Source organism: Gossypium arboreum, chromosome 8, assembly GCF_025698485.1.
Source record: "Gossypium arboreum isolate Shixiya-1 chromosome 8, ASM2569848v2, whole genome shotgun sequence".
In the NCBI taxonomy this organism is placed as follows: Eukaryota; Viridiplantae; Streptophyta; class Magnoliopsida; order Malvales; family Malvaceae; genus Gossypium; species Gossypium arboreum.
Genome location: NC_069077.1, coordinates 140258064 through 140274439, shown reverse-complemented (window position 1 = coordinate 140274439; position 16376 = coordinate 140258064). Strand labels below are relative to the sequence as shown.

The following is a 16376-nucleotide window of genomic DNA, read 5'->3' as shown; positions in this document are numbered from 1 at the left end:
TGATGATGTTATTTAATCGTCGTGGGGCTTTCTTTCTTGTTTTTTCTTTTGCTACACTTAAATTTACACTTTCATCTCCGGTGGTTGATCTAGTGGTTAAGGTTTGAGCATCCAAGGAGTAACTGATATGTCTTTTTTGAGCAATTCTTTAAATGTAGTGTATGCATGTGTAATGGAAGTATGTTCCTATCACCACAATCATCTTATAAATAATTAAATATTTAATTTATTAAAAATTTAATATATAATTGTTCTTTTGTATGTAAGTATTTGCTCGGCTCACAAAAAGTGATCCTTTTTTAAGATGAACCAAGTCTGCCGTATTGGCACATTTTAGTCTGTCGCTTTTGACACGCTCTTTTTTTCTTTTTTCTTTTTCCTTGTTTTTTCCTTTTAATCTTTCGTTAGGGTACTGTTCCTTCTATTGTCTCCGTTCTCTGCGGTTTTGTGTTCGTGGGTGCTTTAGTCATTGAGTATATTCAGTTGCTTTACTGTTGAATAAAATATGGAGAGAGATATGGCGGGTTTGAGTTTGGATGATGGCGAGGAAGAGGCGTTATCGTTACCGAACGACGCAGAGGTTAACTGTGATGTGTATAGTTTTTGTTTGGTGGGATGTTTTCTTACTGCCAGCGTGGTCCATTTTCCAGCAATGAGAAATACAATGGCAAATATTTGGCATCCTTTGGGAGGTGTGCAAATCACAGATAATTTTTTAACGAGGTTGATATTTCAAGGGTTATCAATGGTGCTCCTTGGTCCTTTAATAATCATCTCTTGATTTTACATAGGATTGGGGAAAATGAAGATACAATGTCTGTTCCTTTGGTGTATTCTAATTGGTGGATTCAGATTCATGATTTGCCCCCAGGTTTTTTTAGAGATTCTATGGCTGTGCAATTTGGTAACTTTATTGGAAGATTTCTGGAGTATGATACGAAGCAACTGGCAATTGGTAATATGAACTATATGCGTATACGTGTTCAGCTTGATGTTCGAATGCCCCTGAAAAGACGTAAAAAAGTTATGATTTCGACAAATAAATCCACTTATGTTAAGTTTAAGTATGAAAAATTAACATTATTTTGCTTTTTATGTGGATGTCTTGGGCATGGGGATAGCTTTTGTTCGAGGAGGCTTCAATATGGATTGCAGGAAATTGAGTTGGGTTGGGATTTGTCGCTGAAGGCACAAGGGAGGAAAGCTTCCATTGCAAACAGTATCTGGTTGCGGGGCAGTGGAGACGATAGTAGTTTTGGAAAGTACGGATCTGGGCATCAATCGAGCCAACACTCCAGCTTTAATCGTGGAAGAAATTATGGAGTAAATTTTAATTCTGATTTGAGAATTAATCTAGAACGTTCCAACTTTTCAGCTACTTTAAATGAGTCTCAAAAAGGAAAAAATTTGAGTATTAATGATAGAGAAGATTTGACAGGTGGAAAATATCAATTACTTGGAGTTTCAATGGAAGGTGCTGTCCCAAAAACAATTTCTAATGGGCTGGGCTATTTGCAAGGTTTGGGGGTGGCACATATGGACTGTGAATTGGAAGAGGAACCTTTCTCTCATAAAGATGGGAAAAAAAGACAGCGGGTTAATATTTTGGGTTCTAATGTTTCTACGAGTCAGGATTCATTAGAGGCTGTGGATGGGCATCTCATTCATTTTAATCAGATGAAGCGACTAAATAGGAGGCTGGAGGAATTAAATTGTAAAGAGAGTTCGGAGGAGATTTTAGGAGAGATTGTTGAGGCCAAACTCCATCTGAATACGGAACTGGATAAGGAGGAAAAGTATTGGCAGCAGCGAGCCCGTGCCAACTGGTTAAAATGAGTGATAAGAATACTGCTTTTTTCCATAAGCATGCATCCCAGAGAAGGCGTATTAATCGAATTCGGGGCCTTCAACGAAACGATGGCTCTTTTGCTTTAGGAAGTAAGGATGTAATGACCAGAATTTTACCGATACTGAAAAAGTATAATTTCGGATATCTGTTTATGAAAAGTGGATTCGTAAATATTTATTTAAAAATATTTACGAAGTAAAATGATTGATTAATTAGAGTTTAATTAAGTGAATTTAACTTAATTAAGGATAATTAGATAAAAGGATTAAATTGAATGAAGAGTGAAAGTTTAATTATAGAATAAAGAAAAGTAAAGGGACTAAAAGGCAAATAAGCCAAAAAGAGTGCCAAGTGTATGGCAAAAATAAAATACATGTGTAATTAATATAATACATACATTTGTAATACATGTATGTATTCACTTATTATTTAAGTAAATAATTAATGTATTTATTATTATTTAATTAATATTATTTGATAAATAAATTAAATATAAGACAAGTGTATGGTAAAAATAATTTATATGGGTACCAATAGTATACATACACTTGTAATACACATATATGTTTGCTTATTATATAAGTATATTATATATTATTATTAAAAGTAAAGTAAATAAAAAAGGAAAAAAAATAAAGAATTAGAATGAAAAAGAAACAGAATGTGGAACGAAACAGGGGAAGGAAGAAAGAAAAAGAGAAAAGAAAGAAGAAAAGAGAAAATTGAAGGTTTGAAGCTTGAAAGTTTAATAGGTAAGTCAATTTAGTCATTTTTTTAATTTTGATGTTTTAGAAGCTTTGGAACAAGATTTTGATGAAATTAAGTTGATATTTTGAAAGTTATTAAATTTCTAGATAATGTTCATGTTGAGTAAAATGATGAATTAAGGGCTAAATTGATAGATATTCAAGTTAGAAATTAAATAAGGATTGAATTGTAAAGTGATTCATAAGTTTTATGCTTTAAGGACTAAATTGAAAGAATTTTGAAATTATGGTTTTATGATGAAAAATAGATAATTATGTCTAAGTTTGGTTAAAAATTGAGTAGAAATAAAGTATGAATTAAGATAAAAAAAGTAAGTGAGTTTAGTTAGGATTAAATTGAAATTAAAAGTAGAAAATTAACATTTTGCACTAAGACTATTATGGATAGCAGCAGTACTCTAAGTTTGAAAAATCACCAAAAATTGTATAAATTGAATTAGAGGATGAATAAAATATAGAATTAAAGCTTATTGAGTCTAGTTTCTTATAGAAGAAACGGTATAAGCAATTGAATTGTAAATTATGAGATATAATGAATTTTGTGAGACAACGTCAGAATGAATTCGAGTTCTCCTGTTCTGACTTTGGAAAATCACCAAAAATTGGATAAAAATAATTAGAGACTTAAAGTTATATTTTTAGAATCCATAATAAGTCTATTTTCAGGAGAAATCAATGAGAATATTATCTGAGTTTTGTACTATGAGATAATTAATTTTTAGTGAAGAAGGGTCGAAACTGTCAGACAGCAGAACAAAGATAACTTTGAAGAATAAACTGTACTTATTGACTAAATCAAAAATTCTTAAAATTTTATGGTAAAAATATATATAAGTTTAGTTTCAGGAAAAATTAGCGGATCATAATTTTGAGTTTTATAGCTCCAGATATAAATAATTTAGTGACTATGACACGATAGATAACTTGAATATCCATAAAATAAATAATAAAAATTATAGATAATGTTACTTACAAGTGTGTTATATACATCAAAGATGTGGAATGGAAAGGTGGAGGAAAATATATATGAATATTCAGTTAGCATGGCTAGTTTGCATGTTTTAAGCCCATGGACTAAATTAAATAAAAGTAAAATTTTAGGAGACAAATTTTATAAAAATGTTAAAAATGACTAAATTGAAGGGAATAAATTATTTTATTATCTAAATTAATAAATTAAATGAAATTATCAATTTAAGATTGGGTGAAATTTGAAAAAATGATAAATTACCAATATGCCCTTAAATCTTGATATTTTTACAATTTAGTCAGGTAGGTTCGTATATCTTGAATGAGCATGTAAATATGACAATTTAAATATTATATCGTATTTTATATGATATTTTAAATTGAATATATGAAAAAGACGTTATATGAAACATTAAAATGAATACTAAATTATATAAATTAATTGAAATTATTCTGAAAATCTCGGAAATACCTCATATCTTATCCCGGTCTCAAGTACAGGTATGGGGTATTACAAAGGAGGTGAAGATTATTGCCAGGGATTATTTTTCTGATCTTTTTACGTCTTCTAGGACCTGAAATATGGATTACATACTATCTGGAGTTCAGCTGTGTATTTCAAATAGTATGAATCACCTTCTGCTGGCCACTTATGCTGAGGGAGAAATTCTTGAGGCGCTTAAAGGGATGGTACTAACAAAAGCTTCGGGTGCTGATGGTTTCCCGGCAATTTTCTACCAAAAGTACTGGCATATCGTTGGTAAGGAAACTTGTGAGTTCTGTCTAGACATTCTGAATAATGGTCATTCTTTGGAAGATATCAATAGGACTCAATTGGTGCTGATTCCAAAAACTGCTAATCCTTCCAATTTGAAAAACTATCGCCCTATCAGTTTGTGTACTGTTATTTACAAGATTATTGCCAAAACTGTGGCTAACCGACTTCAAAAAGTATTGGATGGGTGTATAGACGATGCGCAAAGCGCGTTTGTTCCTGGCCGACTTATTTCAGATAATGTTCTACTTGCTTATGAAGTTCTTCACTCTTTTAAAAACAAAAAGTCTGGCAAGAAAGGTTCTATGGCTCTAAAACTGGACATGAGTAAGGCCTATGACAGAGTGGAATGGCCTTCGATTAGAGGAATGATGGCTAATATGGGTTTTGAAGACAGGTTTATTAGTCTTATCCTCCATTGTGTGAATTCTGTCCAGTACTCGATTTTAATTAATGGAGAGGAAGGGTCTAACTTCAGAGCTTCTAGAGGTTTGCGTCAAGGGGATCCGTTGAGTCCCTATTTGTTTCTTTTTTGTGGAGAAAGGCTTTCTGCCTTAATGAGACTAGCAAGCCAAGAAGGAAAAATTTTTTGTGCTAAAGTCTGTCGATCAGCCCCACCTATCACCCATCTCATGTTCGCAGATGACTGTATTTTGTTTGGAGAAGTTTCAAGAAGGGGGATTTGTGTGTTGAAAGATATTCTTGAAGAGTATGAAGCTTGCTCGGGGCAGTGTGTTAACTTTGAAAAGTCCACAGCATTTTGAGTTTTAACGTGAATGACCAGGATAAGAGTTTGGTTTTTCAGATTCTTAATTTGCGGTGTTCGACGAATCCTGAGAGATACCTTGGTCTTCCTAATGTGGTGGGTCGAAAGATGAGGATGGCTTTCCAGAATTTAAAAGATCGTTTAAAGAATAGGATCAATAGTTGGAGCCTAAGACACATTTCGCGGGGGGCCGGGAGGTTTTTATAAAGGCCGTTTTGCAAGCTATTCCTACTTACATGATGGCTTGTTTTCTATTGCCAAAATCTCTCTGCATGGAATTGGAAAATATCATGGGGACCTTTTGGTGGAGGAAAAATCAGGGCAAGCGAGGCATGCATTGGTGTGATTAGAAGTCTTTGTGCGCGCTAAAAGAAGACGGCGGTATGGGTTTTCATAATTTGAATCATTTTAATATTGTTTTATTGGCCAAACAGGGTTGTCGTTTATTACGTAATCCTAATTCTTTACTGGCACGTACTTTGAAAGCCAAATATTTTAAAGAGTCTGATTTCTTAAACTCAAGGTTAGGGAATTTACCTTCTTTTACCTGGCAGAGTATTTGGGCGGCCAAGGGATTACTTCTGAAGGGTTTGGGCTGGAGGATTGGAAATGGCAAACATGTCTCTATTTGGGAAGACGCTTGGATCCTTGGTAATGAGGATTTCAAAATTCAGCATACAAATGTTAATATGAGCATATTAAAAGTTGCTGATTTAATTGAGGCAAATGGTAGAAAATGGAATTCTGAGTTAATCTGTAATACCTTCTCGGAGCAGGAAGTGGAACGAATTCTATACATTCCTTTGTCTTTGTATGAGCATGAGGACTTTGTTATTTGGCGGGGTGAGCCGACTGGAGAATATTCGGTGCAGAGTGGGCATAAAATTCTCTTATACAATGATCAGAATGACTTACAGACAAATTAAAAATTTTACAAAAAGCTATGGAACTTAGATCTACCCTCTAAAATAAAGATTACAGTTTGGCGTGTTTCACGTAATTTCTCCCCTACTTTCAGTAACCTACAATATCGGAGATTGAGAGGATCTGCTACTTGTAGTTGGTGCCAAAACGGTGTGGAATCGAGGGAACACTTGTTCTACGAATGTCCTACAGCAAAGGAAACATAGAAAAATTTGGGCATCAGTTGGCCTCTCCCTGAAGATAATACTGATTTTAGAGACTGGTTAAAGCTTATTTTTCAATCTGGCTCTACGGCTTTTTGTAGAATTATTGTCTGTACTTTATGGGTGATTTGGACTTCCAGAAATAAATTTATCCATGAAGGTGAAGTTAAAACGGGTTCTCAAATTACTGTTTTTGTTAAAAAGTTTATGCTGGAACTGGATGGGCTGAAATTGTTCATACCTGTTGAACGTCTCTGTATAGGAAGTTGGGTTGGTTCGGTTGGATCGAGACAAAAAATTAATTTCGATGCCGCTTTCAACAAACAACTAAAGGAATTGTGTTCTGGGTTTGTTATCCGAAATGATAAAGCGCAGATTATTGGTTCTAAAATAGTAATGAACTCGAACATACCATCCGCCTTTGCTGCAGAAGCGGTGGCGTGCCTTCATGCGCTGCAACTTGGTTTACATCTTGGCTTGAAGGAGGTGGAGATCGAGGGTGACTCCTGGACAGTAATTCGTAAGCTGCAAATGGAGCATGAGGATAGATCATAGGTTGCTGTGTATATAAATGATTCTAAAAAACTAAGTCTGGGTTTCCAGACTTGTGTTTTCCTTTTCACAAATAGGGATGCTAATGAGGTTGCACATCTCATTACTTCAGAAGGAATAAGAAGGAGAGAGTCAACTTATCTGGCGAATCAGGTATTTTCTGGCGCGGTGGAGACGGTGGCTGAGGATCGAAGGAGGACAGAGAGCATGAGGGACTTGAGGAGTCGGAGGAGAGGTGAAGAAGATGGAAATGTTTCGTTGAATCTATTTGTAGAAGATTTTTCAAGAAGGAGGGAGTAATCAATGTCGTTGTTGGGTTTTGAAACGGTCAGAAGGTAATTTATTGTTGACATCTTATTTACTGACTGCTGCTGCTCACACGTTTTGATGTTTTCAAGAGGGGTTTTTTGGGTGGATTCCAGCTGGAGTGGAAGGCTCTAGTGTCACGGGCCAGAGTTCAAAGCCCGTGACCATCGAACCAAATGCATCCGATGGAGGTCTATTACTTAGATAGGGATCATTTGGCCCACGAGAGCTGGCCCGATTCAAGGAACTATTGGAGAAGCCTATCAGATTGAAGCCTGGTTGGCCCGATAGCGAAGATATGGCAACTTAGGCAACTATGGTAACTAATCTTTAAAGATAAAGGGAATCATATCTTGTAAAGATTAGATAGGATTTGATATGGCAATATCTTGTAAAATCCCTTAAATCATGGGATTGGTTAATCTCGTCCGTCGATGTAACTTTATCTTGACCGTCGGTTTTGGGGGAGCTCAAGTATAAATAGAAAGCCTCCCCCTCATTTGTACTCACTCCATTCATTGTTTCATTATTCTTTGTGAATAAGAGGATAGAGAGCATTTACTCAAACACTTTGTGTGCGTCCCTTTCTATTGTTCTTTATAAGCTTCTTTTGGCATAAGAAGTCTTCCGCTGTACGAGTTGGTGCCTTGGAGGAGTTCTTGAGGAATCCTCATTCGAGTAAAGGCTGACTTGGGCGAGTTTGGACGAGCGAATCGCCTAAGGCCGCACGGATTGCGAGACAAAAGGTCTAGCCCCGTGACACTAGAGCACCCCTTTTGTTGTTTTACTGGTTATATGTTTGGGCTATTTTTCTTTTGTTTGGACCTGTTAGTTTTTTTATTTCCTTGGGTCTTTCTGTTTTTGCTTTGTTTTCCTGCGTTTACTTTGTGCTGGGCAGGTTTTGGGACTCCCTTGTTTTGGGCCCTTCCTAGAATTGTTTTGTTTTGGTTTTTGTTTTGCTTGTTTTAGACTTGTTTTAATATAACTAGTGAATATTTCTTCAAAAAAAAAATTTAACATATATAAATACAATTTAAATAAATATGACATAAAATATCAACAGAACCACAGATGTAGTGATAAAATATTTGTGTTAAAATTTTTAGTTGACATACCTCGAGTTTCCTCATATAAAAAATTTGGCATGAAATATAATAAATAAATTATGCAAAGCTTAATACCTATTTCAGTCCTTGTACTATAGTGAATTTCTCATTTCAACATTATTTTAGGTCACTTTATCTCCTATTTTCATTTCATCCATCATGTTAGCCTCTTGATTATTTCCATTAAAAAAATACATGGCTATTAAAGCAAATTAAATGTGAACACGTGGACAATAATAAAAGGGTTAAGGTGAGAATTTCACTATAATACAGGGGCAAAAACATGTATTAAGCCTATTTTCAAAGGGCGAACATGTGAGATTTTTTTGAACGAAAATGGTCAAGGGACTAATGTAATTGATAGAATGAAAGTAGAGGGGGCAAAGTGACCGGAAAAATAGTTAAATGGTCAAATTGAGAATTTCACTATAGTACAAGGGCCAAAACAAATATTAAACCATTATACAATTATAAATTATACTTAGATTTTGTACGTATGAATGGATCGTAATTTGTAAAGCCCAAACTTTAAAGAGCCCAAACCCGAAAGGTTCCAAAATACCCAAAAGTAAGTCCTTTACTCCTTAGTAAGGCAAAACCGTGAAATAGAATCACAGAGACCGGCAATGGCGGCCGATCCCACAGCCACAACTAGGACAAGAATACATGTTGGAGGTTTGGGGCAAAGCGTTAACAGCGATGATCTGCGGAAGATATTCTCCGCCGTGGGAACGGTGGAAGGAGTGGACATCGTAAGGACCAAAGGTCGCAGTTTCGCATACGTCGATATCCTCACATCTACCTCAAACTCCATCTCCAAGCTATTTAGCACGGTGGGAAATCTTTGAACACTGTATGTTTAGGGTTACTGCTTTAGAAATTCATGGTTTGATTTGTTTTTGAAAATTAATACAGTATAATGGGTGCGCTTGGAAAGGGGGCAAGTTGAAGCTTGAAAAGGCTAAAGAACACTTTCTTACTCGCCTGAAACGGGAATGGGCTGAGGCAGAAGCTGAAGATGAAGCTAATGAAGGAAGCCATCAAGCTAAGCCTTCTTCTTCAGATAGCAACAATAGCAAAAACAAAGTTCAGGTTTCTCAAAACAACCAGCTTCGGATCTTCTTTCCTAGATTATCAAAGGTTAGGTTTCTTTTTAATTTAAATTTTCAATTTTGTATTGCAAATTGCTCTCTTAAATCGGTTGTTTGTGTTGTTGCTCCTATATATGTGTGTAAATTGTAAAAAAATTAAACATTCCCATTTCCTTGTGTTGGATATATACCAGTCCCAAATTCAAGTAACATTGTTCTTTGTTATGTTATAGGGAATTGTTTAGCTTCAGCTGAAACCATAGATGTCATTATGGAACCGGATGATTCTAACCATAATTACCTGAATCCAAACCCAATTTGATAATAAAAAGTCAACTGAACTAAGGGTGAAATCTAGCTGAGCCCGGGAGCTCAAGCTCTGCTCGAAATTTAGAGCTCGATACTTGGCTTGAGTTCAATTGAGCTTGAGCTCCGCTTGATTAAGGTGATTAAGGTGATTTATCAATTTTCATACTCAAACTTGAACTCAAGCTTGACTAAGCTCATATGTGTTGAAGCTCAAGCTTGGCTTGATAATTAAGCTTAGAGTTAATAATATATATTAAGGACAATAAAACAAGCTTGATAATTTGGCTCGATTGATAGCTCAAACTGCTTGAGCTCCAGTTCAGCTCGATAATTACCAAATTGAGTTTGAGTTCTATTTGTGTTGAGTTTGATTAGCTTGTAAGCACCGGTATCTCATTTACATTTGAAACCATCCAACCCAAATCCATATTGACTTTAACAAGTAGCCCAAAATGACAAAAATCCAAAGTGATCCAAACCGGTAATAATTTGATTGGCAAACTCAAATGACCCTAAACCAAAACAACCCGAACATGAAATGACCCAAACCCGAAACAACATGAACATGAATTGACCTGAATTTGAAATGGCCCAAACTCAAAACTAACCAGGGCTAAAATGACTTGAAAATTTTAAAAGTGGAATTAATCCGATCCAAAACCAACTCGACCAGCTCAACTGACAGGTACTTTCATGTTGTGCAGATAAAATCGTTGCCATTTAGTGGGACTGGAAAGCATAGATACAGTTTCCAACGTGTTGAAGCCCCTGCTTTTCCTCTACATTTTTGTGATTGTGTGGAGCACTCTGGTCGTTTCAATGCTGTGAAACAAAAAGAAGTTCGACATCATGAGGAAATAAATGATGGCATGAATGAGGAAGAGCTTAGCTTGATGAGCTCAGTAATGAACAAGCTTTTTGAGAGGGAAAATATTTCCAACACTAGCAGGTCCGCCATAGTAAAGGAAGGAGACAATTTCATTGAACCAGTTGAGGATTCACCCTCCAATGAGGAGGAAAATGATGACGACGATGATGATCTCATAATTAATGTCGTTTCTAATGCAAAAAAACGAACAGCTATGTCTGGGATCAGAGAGTCGAAAAAAGTCTCCACTGAGGTATAATCTGATGTTAGTTACTGCAAAAAGCTGTTTGATTTCATGGTGTGTTAGTGTTTTGTTCTCCTTGTAATTAATTTCATTCTCTTGCCATATTTGAGACACAGAAAACTAGACTTAGTGAAAACAAAGTTTCGAAGGATGGAGCAATTCCGAGTGCAAGCAAGTTGCAGAAAAAGAATGCTGTGCATGCTGAAAAGAAGAGGAAACCGAACAGAGATGATAAACATGAAATCCCTTCTCTTTCATCTCAACTGAGAATGAATTCGCAGTGTGATGAGATTGAAGCAGGTTTTGAGGAGGATGATGAAACTGATGATGACCTCGTAGTTAATGTGGCGTCAACGGAAAACAAAAGGAAGGCTTTGTCAGGAAGCACAAAGCGTGCTAAGGTATCACCAAAACAGGTATACCCTCTCTCTTGGTTGGTGCAGAGTAGATGCTTTCTTATATGCTACTAGGATTATGTATATACGTACTATCGGGTCCTAATTTCTTCATATTTCTATGACACCTAGAATTTTAAACTGAGTGAGACACAATCAAATGAGAATGAGTGCGAAGAGAAGAAAGATCGTTTACTTCCTAGAAAGAAGATGAAACTAATTTCTACCAAAGAAAGGGATGGAAATGAAGCTGTCTCCACTGTACCTGCTGAGAAGGGACCCCTCATTGCTCAAATGACTGAACAAGATTGTAGTCTCAAACCGTCGAGTACTAGTTGTTTGTGGTCTCAAAAGTCTTCATGGAAGGCACTTGTTGGAGGTAGAGGCGACAGTGCATTCAGTCTCTCCAATATTCTTCAAAATGCTGATACCACTGAGGAACAACACGTTTTTGATGATCCCAAAGTGGACAACACTCTTGATAGCAAGAATGACAAGTTGTCAACACCTGAGAACTCGGAAGGGATGTCAGACAAAATGGAAATAGCGAATGCGATTGCAGAAGCCCAGTCAAATAAACCTAGCATGACTTCAAGTAATACAGGAAGAGGTTCTTCATGGCTCCACAAGTCTTCATGGATTCAATTGGTAAGTGATAAGAGCAATTCCTTTAGTATCTCACAAATTTTGCCTGGCACTACTACTTCACAAGAGCTTGCAAAGCCCACTGGTGAGGATGTGGTGCAGTCTGCTGATGGAAATTATACCAACGAAATGGACCGATTTACGACTGAACGTGTTGGAAAAGGAAACTTTGTTGAGAGTATTCCGGAAACCAACCCTCAAACTCTTGAGGGCAGTAACGATACTTCTCTCCCAGCTGTTGAGAATATAAGCAACTTTGAACCAGTCAAAGGTTTTGCTGTAGATACTAGCACAGTGGGGACATGTTCATTTATGAGAAGCTCTACTTCATTGAAAGAATGGGCTAAAACTAAGGCTGCCCTAAAAGGGTCACGGAAGAAGAAAACAAAAGGCGATTCAATATAGTAGCATTGAGGTATGTTGTTCGGATTTAAGTCTCATTGATGAATACATGTATGCTTGGATTTTTTTTAAGTTTTTTCATGTATTTGGAGGATCCTTGAAGGGTCAAAATTTCATACTCAGATATGGATTTTGAAAGAAAAAAATGAATAGTCGGAACAACATAGGTGCTGTGGTTCTAGTGAAATGATTTTGTTCTGATTATTGAATGACATTGTGTTCCATAGAAATATACCTAGAAAAACCATCTAAAGTCTTTGCTATGCTTTTGTTGGTATCAATTAAACCAAGGATTTCATCATTTTCATTTGTGATATTTGTTCATTTCTTCAAATATTCTCAAATCCATTGCTTTCTATTCATTTATCGTCCTATATTGAAGTCCTGTCCACCCTAATTACAATTTATTTCTTTACAATAAAGACACTTACAAAAGAAGTCTTGCATCTCTTCTAAACATTATCAATTCTCATCACAAACATGACCAAAATTATCAAAAAAAAAAAAAAAAAAATTTGACAGAAATACTAAAACAAAAGCAGGAACTGTTTTCAGTCATTGCAAAGATTTTTAGCGTAATGAAAACTGTGGAGGGATTTCTGACTCTTTTGGGAGAAATCTTCTAAGTATTGTTCGTCTAGAGCTAGCGGACTTCCAACACGTTCAGTATTGTTACAGGTGGGGGTTTTGTATCCCAATTTTGTCGAGAGCCCGAGCTGGAGGCAGGATTCACGGAGCGGGAGTGTTAAATTTGATGAGGTACTCTCACTCTCTGAGCCCTTCGCCACCCTCGATGAAGTCAAGAGACAAAACTCTGGTTTAGGACAATACCAAACATGTTGAGGAGTCCGCGACTCTAGGTGGACAAGACTTAAAAAGACTTCTCTCAACATGTTAGAAATCTCTCAACAAAAACAAAGAAAGTATTCTTATTCCTATTTGTTTTGGGATGTTGGTTTTTAGCTGCTTTCTCCTCTGTGCCGCTTTTGACAGTGTTCAGATTCAGTAGTTTCAGAGGCTTTATGTTTGGGTGAATGAGTTGAAGAAGAACAATCTGTAATGGACTTAGCTGATCCAGATTTCTGGAAGAAGCTGGCAATTTCAGATGAAAATAAAAATGGATTTTCACTTGGAAACATTTTCTTATCGGCCGATCCAGATTTGTGACGACGTTCATCCATAAGCTTTTTCAAGAGCTGTCCTTGTTGCTGTATTTGCAGCTGAAGCTCCTTTTGCACCTATTGAACCCCAAAAGAGAAAAACACCGGTAAAAAGTGTTTGCAAGAGCATGACCTGTCGTTACTCGGATTCGAGTGTAAGTGTTGGATATACATATAGAAAAAAAACTCAAATGGAATAACTATGAGAAAACATTAACACACCTTCAGCTGTTCATGCAACAGCTTTTGAACTTCAATTTGCATTTTCAAGGTCTCTACTACATCCACTTCCCTGCAAATAAATGCCATTGAAAGGATGATATTAGTGCTTAATTTTGTGCCATAAATTAATGACTCAAAAACAATTATAAGTTACTTGAATTTGGATCACACCTTTCTATGTTGCCATCACTTTGATGATCATCACTCTCAATTAAAGTTGCTCTCTTTTCTTCAAATCTGGAACTTCCTTGATCTACTAAGTGTAAAAGCAGTAAGTGTTGATCTTGGCATATGCTTAATCAGCAGATTGATTTATGAAAAATTTAAGGGGAAAAAATGTAAAATGGGAAATGGTTTGTGTGCAATATATGTTATCAGGATTCTTTATTTTCTCTTAAGTATCTGTGTTTGGGATTCATGACATTTTCTTATGTGTGTGAGTTGAGAGAATAATCTTCCAAATATGTGAGAAAATTTAAGTGAAAAGTCCATATATTTATTGTTGGAAAAGCTTTATCGAAACTCACGTGCAAATATTCTTTAAATTATATTCTAAATACTTAATCAATCATTTTAGTCCACATCATTATTCTTATTTAAATTCTAATCCTCCTAAAATTTATCCAAAATCTACTACAAATATTATAATTATCATCATATCTAGAAATCTAGTTTAAATGAAAAACTACTTACAACTATTATAATATTTTAACCAATAAAAGAACATTATATTCAACCCTGCTCGTTAGCTACACTATAGTGGTTTGGTACCTCTCATAAAAAACTTTCCATCTAAATCTTCAACATCATCTTCATCATGTTATCGAGGAAGAGCATTGCTAATATGTTTGGTTTCTTTAAACCGCCTAATTCCGTGCAATATAAAAAATTCTTCAAATTACTATTAAGTGTTGAGTGCATTGATAAATCGTATTGCATCTCTAATAAGAGAACTCAAATTCAAACTTTAAGAATAATATAAAAAAAACTACTCTTCAAATTTATCCAAGGTGTCCTTATTCCTATTGTTTGATCTAATTAGCAGTACCCCTTCAAGTGATGAACAAGATGAATATTTTCTCTTTCCACCATCTTTTTCACGGTCTTCGTCTCTTCCTTGTTTCTCTCTCTTATCACAAAAATTCTTTTTTTTTCCTTTGTTAGAAAGACATCCATCTTTTCTTGTTTGAAAGACTCTTTTAGTATGCTCTTCTTGTTTATTTGCTCTTTAGTGTAACGAGTATTGATTAACTTTCATAATGAGATGTTGGCTAAATATTTTGAATCTTCAAAAGATGAAATTTTCGACTCATATCAATCTGGTAAAGTTATAATAACTTTTCCCATAATCCTCTTATCACAAAACTCATCTTTAAGCAACGTAATATTGTTAAGAGTGACCATAATCTTATTTGAATACTATTTGACAATTTCATTATTTTTCATCTTAGATTCTCCAGAATCTTTTGATTTAGTTTTTGTTGAACCTTAGAACTCCTCTTTTTGCTTATCTTAAGTTTGATTTGATATCTAACAAGTCGATCCTTGTGAAAAAAACATAATAAATTCCATTTTACAGACATGACATTACCTTATATATTTTTTTGTCACACTCATTATGTTGTTTGACCTGAACTATAATTGGATTGGTCCTCGATGGTGATTGATCTATACCAATTTCCACTACTTCCTAGAAGACATGTGCTTCCAAATATGTCTTCATTTTCACCAACCAATAAAGGAGGTGGAGAAAAATTGTTTGAGCTCACAATTCTAGAATTTGACAATTTAGGGTTGTGTGCTAACAAAGAAGATAAAATTTTCTTTCAAAAACTCCCAAAAAGTGCATCTAAGAGCCTAGGTCCCAAAGCTAACTGTTTTGATACCAATTGTTGGGCTTCAGAGAGAGAATATTTATAAGGGTATTATAAACTAGTCATTTTAGTTTTTTATGTTAAAGTTTATTCAAAATTTGCTACAAAATTTATGATTGGTCGCCAAAAGATAACTACAAATTTAATTAAAAAAAACCGATCAATATAATATTTTAACCTGAAAAACAACATTATATTCAACAAATATACAACATAAAACATAATTCAGTTTTCTTCAAAGAATAGTTGGATATTTACCATTTTTCAGCTCTGAAACACCCTTGGCAAGTCTATACTTCTGCAAATTAGATATACAAAGAAACATTATATACAATCACCACTATATATATTATTGGAACCCACCCATTCTTTTGAAAAGTCAAAAAAAAAAAAAAAGGTGGGCACCGAAAGTAGAAACTAAGATTGGTTGGCAAGTTGGGTTAAAAGTTGGCATGGGATAATTGCAATTTTGGTCCCTAATTGTATAGGGACATTGCAAGTTGATCCTTGAACCTCAACTATAAATAGGCCTAACCATTTCTTACTTTCTTCATCCCACATTTGCCATTCTCTACTTAAGGCATTGTTCTCTCTCCCTATTTGTAAAAGTTTCACTTGTATTTTGGAGTGAAATATATTTGGTAGTGCCCGAGGAAGTAGGCAAGATTTGCCGAACCTCGTTAAAATTCTGGTGTTCTTTACTATTTCTTATTCATATTTTGTGAATGTGATTGTAGTGATTTATTGTGCTATTAAATTACGATAGAGGGATATTCTGGCTAGGAAAAACTTGGTACTTAAGTGATCCTCGTGATCCACCTCTCTTTCCTGGGAATTGAACTTAGTGTGATTTTTCAGTATAATATTTTTACTCTTTCACACGCTTCCGCGCAACAATTGGTACCAGAGCCAGATTCGTACTTGGGGAATACGACCGTTTACGGTACTA

The 16376-nt window shown here is 35.3% G+C and overlaps 2 protein-coding genes across 3 annotated transcripts; both read left to right on the top strand.

Moving 5' to 3' along the window:
- Positions 1 to 4167: 4167 nt before the first annotated feature.
- On the top strand, positions 4168 to 7105 carry LOC108468221 (uncharacterized). The gene is made up of 6 exons (XM_017769113.1): positions 4168 to 5094; positions 5166 to 5222; positions 5561 to 6003; positions 6394 to 6523; positions 6629 to 6766; positions 6857 to 7105. The coding sequence occupies exons 1-6, from the start codon at positions 4168 to 4170 to the stop codon at positions 7103 to 7105; spliced, it is 1944 nt and encodes a 647-aa protein (XP_017624602.1).
- A 1644-nt stretch (positions 7106 to 8749) lies between these two features.
- Positions 8750 to 12358, top strand: LOC108470254 (protein REPRESSOR OF SILENCING 3). Of its 2 annotated transcripts, none has more exons than XM_017771545.2 (5): positions 8750 to 9050; positions 9133 to 9357; positions 10322 to 10738; positions 10846 to 11145; positions 11257 to 12358. In XM_017771545.2, the coding sequence occupies exons 1-5, from the start codon at positions 8844 to 8846 to the stop codon at positions 12172 to 12174; spliced, it is 2067 nt and encodes a 688-aa protein (XP_017627034.1). In that variant the 5' UTR covers positions 8750 to 8843; the 3' UTR covers positions 12175 to 12358. The 2 variants fall into 2 exon arrangements, with proteins under 2 accessions (XP_017627034.1, XP_017627030.1); XM_017771541.2 differs by having other exon boundaries at positions 10840 to 11145.
- Positions 12359 to 16376: the final 4018 nt, after the last annotated feature.